At 50.9% G+C, this 10500-nt stretch overlaps 2 protein-coding genes across 2 annotated transcripts in view; one reads left to right on the top strand and one right to left on the bottom strand.

Annotated features, from left to right (window-relative positions):
* Positions 1–2551, top strand: part of OPN1LW (opsin 1, long wave sensitive) — a 17479-nt gene extending 14928 nt beyond the window's left edge. Inside the window, exon 6 of the mRNA XM_008071543.1 lies at positions 2330–2551. Coding sequence (XP_008069734.1) covers positions 2330–2440 — 111 coding nt within the window. The 3' untranslated portion in view covers positions 2441–2551. The remainder of the gene's footprint in view (positions 1–2329) is intronic.
* Positions 2552–2878: 327 nt separating this feature from the next.
* Positions 2879–8683, bottom strand: TEX28 (testis expressed 28). The gene is made up of 3 exons (XM_008071548.2): positions 8634–8683; positions 3745–3880; positions 2879–3235 (listed from the first exon to the last, which is right to left on the bottom strand). The coding sequence occupies exons 1-3, from the start codon at positions 8681–8683 to the stop codon at positions 2879–2881; spliced, it is 543 nt and encodes a 180-aa protein (XP_008069739.2).
* Positions 8684–10500: the final 1817 nt, after the last annotated feature.

The raw sequence follows: 10500 nt of genomic DNA, 5'->3' as shown, positions 1-10500 counted from the left end.
CGTGGTAGCGCGCGCCTGAAGTTCCAGCTACTCGGAAGGCTGAGGCGGAAGGATCGCCGGAGCCCAGCAGGTCGAGGCTGCGGTGGCCGGGAGTGGCCACTGCACTCCAGTCTGGGCGCCAGAGTGAGACTTCAACTCAAAAAAAAAAAGAGTTCAAGGCCATCCCAGGCAACAAAGCAAGACCCTGTCTCTGCAAAAAAAAAAAAAAAAAAAAAAAAAAATCCGGGTATGGTGGCATATGCCTATAGTCCCAGTTACTTGGGAGGCTGAGGTGGGAGAATCACTGGATCCCAGGAGTTTGAGGCTGCAGTGAGCTGTGATCATGCCACTGCACTCCAGCTTGGGTGACAGAGCCAGACCTCGTTTCCAAAAATAGTATTTTTAAAAAGAACAAAAACAGGCCCTTCCTGGCTGTGCTGAGCCACAGTTAAAGAGCTTTCATGAGTTCATGGGTTCGTTCCGGGGGAACGTACAGTGGTCTTGCCCAAAGACTGCCATCATTAGCTGGCAAATCGGCCTCAGCAGCAAGCCGCGCCTGACTGACTCCCAGATGCCTCCAACAGGTTACCAGGCCCTGGCGAGCTTCGTCATCTTCCGAGTGCAATTTGCCTTACTCTCCCTTAGTCCATCTTATATACTTCATTAAAACAGCTGCGATGGGACTTGATGTTGATGGGAAAGGACCGCAGGGAACTTCCGTTTGACTAGGCCCAATCTATCCCTTCCAATTGGCTCTTCTTTGCTCCTCTATCCTACAGCCACTCGATGGCTCCATCTTCTTTGGCTTGGCCTTGACCCGCACAAGCCGGGTCCACAGTCTGCAGAGTTCACTAAGCACACATTCTTCCTGGCAACTTTTCCGTAGTAAGTGGAACCAGTTCTGCAACTGAGTCCCAGGAATTTTGTTGTGGCAACTGATGCGCAGAGAGTGCAGCTCTCTCTCGGACCCGTTTTCTGGCTTTCATGGGGACCTCGTCTTAGGTTTTTGGAATGCTAAGCTATCTTGCCAAGGACTGTCTTTAATCGATTCTTTCCATTCTCCCTTCCAGAACTCCCCTCCTAGACAGATGTCTGCATTTGTAGACCTTTTCAAGCTCTTGAACTTTGTTTTCACCTTTTTCATATCCCACTGTATTCTGAGAGAATTTTCGGGAAGGCAGTTACATGAGGACAGGGAATTTTGCTCGGAAGACACAGTCTGGCACTTAGTGGGTGCTCAACAAGTACATGTGAATGGAATTCCTCAGCCACATCTGCCGGCTCTTCAGGGGAGACAACTGTAGAGTTCAGCCCATTTCTTATGTTCTTAATGTCAACAATTATGGTTTTTGTTTTTGAGAGTTTTGATAGAGGGAGCTGGAAGTAGTCGAGAGCAGGCCTGAAATATTTAGGAAAAGCCTTTGGTCTGGGTCCTCAATGCATTGCAGTTAGTTCAGTGATGATACGAGATCTAATCTGAGAAATCCACATGGCCCAGATCTCTTTAGGGGTGAACCAGCAAAGAGCAGACCCCTCCTTGTACCCTAAGTCTCCCTTGGCTGAAGAGACAACGTAGGTGGCTAGATTGGTGCTACCTGGGCCTCACCTTGCCCCAAGTGGATGGGCTGCAGACAAGATGAAAGATGAGTCTTCCCGCTTTTCACGATCATACCTCTGAGCCTGTTGCCAGACAGCCTGGAGACAGGCCATGGCCCATTGCTGGCACTGGGTTTGGTCACTGGAGGAGTGTCCTGGGGCTGTCGTCACAAATGACCACAAACTTTGTGGCTTAGAACCACAGAAATGGATTATCTCACAGCTCTGGAAACCAGAAATCTGAAATCAATGTGTTGGCAAATCAAAGTGTTCCCTGTGGAGCTGAGGGAGAATCAGCCCCAGGCCTCTCTCCAGCTTCTGATGTGTGCTGCCAATCTTCAGCATTCCTTGACTGGAAGATGTGCTACTCCAGTCTCTGTCTTCGTCTTTACATGGCCTTCCTCCCTCTGTGTCTGTGTCTGTGTCTGTGTCCAAACTGTCCTATCGTTAGAACACCTATCATTGGACCGGGGCCCACCCTACACACATGACCTTACCTTAACTTGAACAGAGCTTTCGGGGGGACAGAATCAACTCACTATAGTCACCATCAACTGCTACATAAGATGACTTAGATGGCCATCCCCACGTGCAAGAAACACCCTGAGCTTCCTTCCATCCCCCACCAGGATGTGGAATGGAAGAAGGGAAAGTGTTCAGTCATCAAGGAGACACTTAGCGAATGCCCAAGCCTTAACCCTAGCGAGGCCGCCGCCCTCCCTGTTCTGCCGAATAACACTTTCTGTCCTTCCAGTTTCGAAACTGCATCTTGCAGCTTTTTGGGAAGAAGGTTGATGATGGCTCTGAAGTCTCCAGCGCCTCCAAAACAGAGGTCTCATCTGTCTCCTCGGTGTCACCTGCATGAGGTCTGCCTCCCACCCGTCCCACCCACTGGGGCTTTGGCCACCTCTTCCCCCCCACCCCCATTCTTCTCCATCCCTGTGAAATAAATGCAATTTCTCTTTGCCAAAACCAACTAAGTCGCAGAGGCTTTTACTGCAGTCTGGGACCACTTGAGCTTCTGAGTGTCCAGGCACTGGGGCCCGAGAGGGCACACGGGGGCTAAGGAGGAGAGCAGTGCTTCATGGACTTTAATCTTCCCCAAGCCTCTTGACTACAGACGGCACGAAAGGATCACGGAAAGATGGAAGCGCGAGGCGGGTGGTGTTTGCGTCCATCTCATTGGGGTGGCGCTTATGGTGTCAGAAAGTGAGAGCTGCGAAGTGGCTGTCTGGGGAGGACTTGCTGGATGACCTCGACACCCAGAAAGAGGGAGGGCCCTAGTCGGTGGCCCTCCTGGCCCTCAGGGTCCCTCTGATGGTGACCCGGAGTCCCTGGAGCACAGTCTCCACCTGGAGGGGACCCACGCCTGCCAGTCCACGGTGGGGATGGTGTGCCACTTCTGCCAGGCCAGGGCCCCGAGCCCAATCAGCATCAGTGTGATGCACGTGCGCAGACGTGAGCTGACCAGTGGCAAGGGGCAGGTGCACACAGTGGAGACAAAGGCCAGGAGGATGGCGGCCAGTGAGAAAAGCAGGCTCGTGAATCTGAACAAAAACTCCTGGGGACAGCTTCCGAGGTACTCCATCGTCTCCACTTGGGTGGCTTGCTGGAGAGTTTCTAGCTTGGCTGTTCGGCTCTTGAAAGACTCCAGGACCTCCTGCATGAGACAAACACACACACACACACACACACACACACACACACACACACACACACACTTGCCAGAAGTCAGAACAGACAGAGCAGCTTTCCAGGACAGTGACGGTCTCGTGGAACTCAGCCACGCCCCCTCATCCATTGTCTCCTGACACTGAGGACCTGGGGTCAGAGCTGTGGGTGTGGAAGAGTGAGGGGAGGGAAGCCACGGCTGAAGGAGGGCTTCTCAGGGGGCTCGCCTATGCCAGTGACAACGGCAGAAGTCGGAGGGGGGAGCTGGGGCCCAGCCACCACGTGGACAAGCCCGCCAAAACTGCGAGGCAGCTAAGCCGATGGGGACGGTGGAGCGGGAATTGTCAAGCAGACTCGTGAGTCACCATCGAACCCTCCAGAAGGGCGCGGCTCGAAGATCTGGGTCTCGCTTTGGTTTGGGAGCAGCAGAGCGGATTCGCTCATCCCTGTGTCCTTCTTACGGGCCTTTCTCGAAAGGCTCCTCCACGAGGTCCTCACCCATATCGCCTTGGTTCTCTCATAGGACAGATAGGCCATTTTCTCCTCAGCATAGGCCAGATTCTGTTTGAGGTGATAAATCTCGTCCATGTGCCCCTGCAGGTGGTCAGTCAGCCGTTCTTCCATCAGGGCTTGCCTTGGGAGCAAAAGAGAAAGCAATATTCCCTCAGGACCTCACCCAGCGCTCACGCCGACCGCGCGTGGTCCTGCACCCGGACTAGACTTGGCTTCCGATTCTGCCTTCCCCTCTCCCCCCAGGCTCTAGTCAAAGCCTGCCTCCTCCTGCAGGTCTGCCTGGGAACAGCCGAACACACATCAGTCACGTGCACACCAGTATTCATGCGTATTTTATATCTAGTTACTGTTTTGTAACACATTTTCAAAAAACAGTCATAGACCAGAAGTTGCAGAAACGACAATCTGAACTATCTGTGTATGTTATTAAATTCCACAAATATAAGTCGGGCTCGGTGGCTCAGCCTGTAATCCCACACCTTTGAGAGGCTGAGGTGAGTGGACTGCCTGAGCCGGCGGGTTCGAGACCCTCCTGGGCAGGTGCGACTTCATCTCTACAATAAATCAAAAAATCAGCCGGGCGTGGTAGCACACGCCTGTAATTCAGGCTACTCGGAAGGCTGAGGCGGAAGGATCGCCAGAGCCCAGCGGGTCGAGGCTGCGGTGGCCGGGAGCGGCCACTGCACTCCAGTCTGGGCGACAGAGTGGGACTCCAACTCAAACAAACAAAACAAAACAAAACAAAACAAAACAAAAATTCCACAAATATCTCAGGACCCATGTTTCCCACACAGTAGTTATTGGACACGGTGGCTCTCGCCTGTAATCCCAGCACTTTGTGAGGCAGAGACGAGAGGATTGCCTGAGCTCAGGGGTTCAAGACCAGCCTAGGCAAATGGTGAGACCTCATCTGTACAATAAATCGAAAACTTAGCCGGGCGTGGTGGTGCATGCCTGTAGTTCCAGCTACTTGGAAGGCTGAGGCGGAAGGATTGCCTGAGCCCAGCAGGTCGAGGCTGTGGTGGCCAAGAGCTTGCCACTGCACTCCGGCCTGGGCGACAGAGTAAGACTCCGACTAAAAGAAAAATAAATAAATTAATTAAAAAATAAAAACAAGCCGGGCTCGGTGGCTCAGCCTGTAATCCTGCACCTTTGGGAGGCTGAGGTGAGTGGATTGCCCGAGCCTGCGGGTTCGAGACCCGCCTGGGCAGCGAGACCTCATCTCTACAAGAAATCAAAAAAAAATCAGCCGAGCGTGGTAGCGCATGCCTGTAGTTCCAGCTACTCGGAAGGCTGAGGCGGAAGGATTGCCGGAGCCCAGCAGGTCGAGGCTGCGGTGGCCGGGAGCGGCCACTGCACTCCAGTCTGGGCGACAGAGTGAGACTCCAACTCAAAAAACAAAACAAAACAAAAAACCATATTGATTCTAGGGTTTGAGCAGTCATAAAAGACCACATATTGTATAATTCCATTTCTATGACATCTCCAGAATAGGTAAATCTGTAGAGACAGAAAGCAGATTAGTGGTTGCCAGGGGTGGGGGTGGGGAGCAGGGAATGACTGCTAATGAGTACAGAGTTTCTTTTGGGGTGATGAAAATATTGCAGAAGTAGACGGTGCTGATGGTTGAAGAACTCTGTGAACATATGAAACATCACTGATCTGTGCACTTTAAGTGGAGGGATTTTATGAGATGTGAATTACATCTCAATAAAGCTGTGATTTAAACAAAAACAAACCGACCGGATTGCGGGAATAGTTGCACAACTCAGTAAACCTACTAAAAACCATTGAGATGTAGTTAAAATGGTGCATTTTGGGACATGTAAATTCTATCTCAATAGAGGCGTTAAAAAACCTCAAGTAGGCTGGGTGCACCATGAGCAGGCTGGGAGCAGGGGCCCATGCCTGTAGTCCCAGCTATTTGGGAGGCTGAGGCAGGAGGATAGCTGGATCCCAGAAGTTCGAGGCTGCAATGAGCTATAATAACGCTACTGCACTCCAGCCTGGGTAATGAGCAACACCCTGTTTTTAAAAAAGAACAAAAACAAAAACTCTCAAGCAAAACATCGCTGCCTGTTGAGTATGTAAATAGTATAAGCAGTAAAAGTATACACACATGAATGGAAAAGATCAGCACCTGAGTGGGAGCAGTGAGAAGAGAGCGTCAACTGACTCTTTTAAAGTTGTATTTGCGCCGGGCTCGGTGGCTCAGCCTGTAATCCCGTGCCTTGGGAGGCTGAGATGAGTGGATTGCCTGAGCCCGCGGGTTCGAGACCCGCCTGGGCAGCGAGACCTCATCTCTACAATAAATCAAAAAATCAGCCGGGCGTGGTAGCGCATGCCTGCAATTCCGGCTACTTGGAAGGCTGAGGCGGAAGGATCGCCGGAGCCCACCAGGTTGAGGCTGCGGTGGCCGGGAGCGGCCACTGCACTCCAGTTTGGGCGACAGAGTGGGACTCCAACTCAAAAAAAAAAAAAAAAAAAAAAAAAAAAAAAAAAAAAAAATAAAGTTGTATTTGCTAAAAAATAAGACTTGAAGCAAATATGGCAAATGTTAAGATTTGAGAAAGTAGGAGCTGTTCATTATGCTACTCTCCACATTTTCCCTGGGCTTAAAGTATTACATAATTTTAAAACATTTTCCAAACTCCTCTTACTAGAATTCCCAATGAAAAACTTTTTGAAGTTCCTTACTTAGGCATCACAAAGAGCAGGCCAGAAGGACAGAGGCCAAGGGCCCAGGGAGGGGGCTCTGGCCCAACACTTAGGGAGAAGGGGACAGCCCTGGAAAGTGAGACAGGCCAAAGCACAGCAGAGCTGCAGCCTTTGAGGGCCGGGAGGATGGCTGCAGGTCTGGCGTGCACAAGGCATAAATAGTGGTGCTTGTGCGATGGCAGGAAGACAAGTGAGGGCTTCTATCGGGTCCTGATCCAAGGACTTGACGGACCCCAGGCACTGAATAAGCTGTTAGCGCACTCGTTGAAAGTCAATTTGTCAAAAACCAGCTCCTAACAGCATTTCCCTTTGTCTCTGCCCCAGGTCCCTGTTGAGAAGTTTCCGCTGGCAGCACGGACTGGGCTGCTGCTCACAGAGGAGGGAAGATGGTCAGCAGAATGCCCACCCCGAAGAGATTCCTCAGTACTGTTTCCACGTACACGAAAGATCTAGCCGCCAGAACATTCACAATATTAAGGACGCTCAAGTATATAGCCACGAATACACTCTGCATGAATAGAATCAACAAATAGGCTCTTCATCAGTATACTGACAAGAATATATGAATGTGTTCTTGAATGCATTTTTGAATAGATGATTGAATAAGATGTTAATAAATGTATTTTCCTAAGGATGTTCTCTCGGTCTCACCTCCTCTCTGTCCTCATCTCCTGGGCGTCTGGCAGCAGCACCCGGGTCGAGACATGGCTGACTCTCCTTCCCATCTCTTCCTCGGGCAGGGACTCTCTCCCTCCAACTCCTACAGCCACATAGGCAAACGCACCGTGTGTATTTCTGAAGATACGATGATGACCAGTCACCCGAAACACTCCCCAGCACTGCACAGCTGTTAAGACTGCCCTCTGCAATACCAATTATTCTAAACCATATCATTCTTTCCCCCAAAAGAGTGGCTTCTTGGTCCCTTCCAAGAATTAGCTTTTGGCAAATTGAGGCAGAAGCTGGCGGCCTGCAACTCGGAGGAGAGGTCGGGGCTGGAGAAGCGGAGACAGGAGGGACTGAGCAGACAGGCAGGGTAGTAGACTGACGCGGCAGGAGGGGCGAGCGCACTCCGCGCACATGCACAAGGCCGGCACCGGGGAGCAGGGCGCGAGCCAGTGAAGGAAATCACCAGACTTGGGCACCTGGGAGCCAAAGTTAGCACGTGTTTGAAGAAGGCAGACTGGTAGATGCCACTGAATATAACTGGGCAATCCAATAAGGGAAGGAAGCCCGAGTGTCGACTGACTATCCAGAAGGAAGCCATTCAGGATCTTGGAGCGAGTGATTCCAGAGGAGTGGCATAGGGCAGAGGCCAGACAGCGGGGGGCTGGGGAAGGGGCAGGGGACTGGGGGGGAGTGGCTGATGGAGACAACTCTTCAGAAGCCTCCCTAGGAAGGGGGGCTATTTATTCACTGAAAGAAGAATCCAATAAAACATGTAGAATGGCAAACACGAAAGAAAGGCTGGCCTCCTAAAGGCCCAAAGGAGACTGGCAAAGACCGAAAGCACAGTACAGGCAGAGGTTGGAAGTTGCCACTGCAGCCAAGGAAAGTGAGAAGTCTTCTAGGAGGTGGAGGTGGAGGTGCCGGGCAGTGAGACGCTGCTGGCCCTACTTTCTCTATGAAGTCAGAGCGAACGCAGGAAAGGGCCGTGGGGTCTGAGGAGAGCATGAGACCTAGAAGAAACTAGTGGGTTGCAGGAAAGAAGTTCAGAGGTTCAAGTCTCCCTAAGCTTAAGTCTCCTCTCTGGCACTTGCTTGGACAAGTCATTTAACCTGTTTGTGCTTCAGAGAGATTGAGAAGAAGAAGCCCATCAACCCATTTGGTTTGTTTCAGGTATGAACTGAGCTGGTGCATTCAAAACCCTGGCATGCCACTTGACAAGCAGAAATAATAGCTGCTGTTGTTGTTGTTTAATGGCAGGGTCAAAGATCTGAGCGTGTGAATGAAGGACAGACAAGAGATGCGGCTGGCGTAGAGGAAAGTGACCTTGACGATGGCTGTGGTGCAACCAGGGAGCAGGCAACTGGAACGGAGTGGTGGCCAAGGCCATTTGGCCTGAGAAGCCAAGGCGCTGGGTGGAGTACTTGCCCCTTCAGGGCCACCTGGCTCTGGACAGTATCTCTCAGCCAGATCACACCATCTCCACTTACCTCATAAAGATGTTCCACATCGCCTGGTGGTAGCAGAGAAGTTCAGTCATCCAGAATCCGGAGTCCTCAAATGCCTCTAATGACCATCTCGGATGGCTCGATCGCCAGGCAGAACCCCGGGGACTGAAACGTCTTGTGTCAGTCGGAAGTCAGATCGGCAGCAGAACTTGCTGACTGTTGTGGGGGTGAAGAAAAGGAGGGTGGGAGAATGACTCCCAGGTTTTTGGCATGGGCAACTGATGTCATTTACTGAGATGACAGAGAATGGAACGCAGGCAAGACCAGTGAGCAAGTTAGTGAAGTTCACCTTGAACCTGGGACAGGCTGAGTTCCAGATGCCTGTGAGATCCTAGTGGAAATGGACAGATATCTGGGCTGCAAGGCACAACGTTAGGGACTGATATGTAGATGGCAACTGATATCGTGAGTGATTCTCCAGGAAGTATAAAGTGGGAAAAAGGCTGACCGAGGCGCTCCCACATTTAAAGGTCAGACAAAGAAGGAGAAACCGGAGAAAGTGTCACAGAAGCTAAGGAAGAACATCTTCTTTAAAAGGAGTGATCCTTGGAAGGCCAAGGTGGAAGGATCACCTGAGCCCAGCAGGTCGAGGCTGAAGTGGCTGTGAGCATGCCACTGCACACCAACCTGGGTGACAGAGGGAGACTCCAATTAAAAAAATAATAATCAACAAAAATTAAAAGGAGTGCTCAAATGTGGGAAGAGCTCCTGGAAGGTTAAGTAAGAAATTACTAAAAAGTGTCCAGAGAGTGGGGAGTGGGTGGGGAGGGGCAGGAGGGAGCAGACAGTGGTGGCTGGAGGTGGCTGGAGGGTCCAGGGACGGTTTTCTTGTTTCTGTTAAGATGGGGGACAAGGATTTCAGCAGAAAACTAGAAACTCTAAAAAGAACCAAATGGAGAACGGAAAAATACATCAACTTCAACTCAGAAGTCAACAGGCTGGGCGCAGTGACTCAAACTTGTCATCCCAGCACTTTGGGAGGCCAAGGTGAGAGGACTGCCTGAGCCCAGGGGTTCAAGACCAGCCTGGGCAACTTGATGAGACCTCGTCTCTACAATAATAAAGTTAGCCGAGCATGGTAGCGCGTGTCTGTAGTCCCAGCTACTTGGAAGGCTAAGGCAGAAGGATCACCTGAGCCCAGCAGGTCGACACTGGGGTGGCCGTGAGTATGCCACTGCACTCTAGCCTAGGCGACAGAGTGAGACTCGAACTCAAAAAAAAAAAAAAGTCAATAGGTGGGTTTAAAAGCAGATTAGATCCAGGCCAACAGAGCTTTAGTGACCTGGAAGATAGTTCAGAAGAAAGTATTCAGAATGTAGCACAGAGAGACAAGGGCTGGACACAGACAGAAACCGAGGAGAGGTAGGGATATAGTAAAAAGGTCTAATGTCCATGTAATCAGAGTCTTAGATGGGGGGAAATGAGAGAATAGGAAAAATCAGCACTTGAAAAGATAATGACTGAGAATTTCCAAAATTATTAAAAGACATCAGGTCACAAACCCAAGTAGCAACGCCAACCCCGAGCAGGGTGAATGCAAAGAAAATCACACCAAGCATCATCATAGCAAAACCACTAAACACCAAAGAGAAAGAGAGGATTTTAAAAGAAGCCAGAGAAAACTCAGACTGATTATGTTCCAGGAGCAACGACTGGCAGCTGCCTTTTCCACGGAAACAATGGAAGTTAGAAAGAAACAATTTTTTCAAAATGCTTATGCTTTTTTTTTTTTCAGTTGGAGTCTCACTCTGTCGCCCAGACTGGAGTGCAGTGGCCGCTCCCGGCCACCGCAGCCTCGACCTGCTGGGCTCCGGCGATCCTTCCGCCTCAGCCTTCCAAGTAGCTGGAA

The sequence above is a fragment of the Carlito syrichta genome, unplaced genomic scaffold (genome assembly GCF_000164805.1).
Source record: "Carlito syrichta isolate Samal-C Ts95f unplaced genomic scaffold, Tarsius_syrichta-2.0.1 Scaffold314365, whole genome shotgun sequence".
Taxonomy (NCBI): domain Eukaryota; kingdom Metazoa; phylum Chordata; class Mammalia; order Primates; family Tarsiidae; genus Carlito; species Carlito syrichta.
The sequence above is the reverse complement of the archived record's forward strand: the minus strand, read 5'-3'. Positions and strand labels throughout refer to the sequence as shown.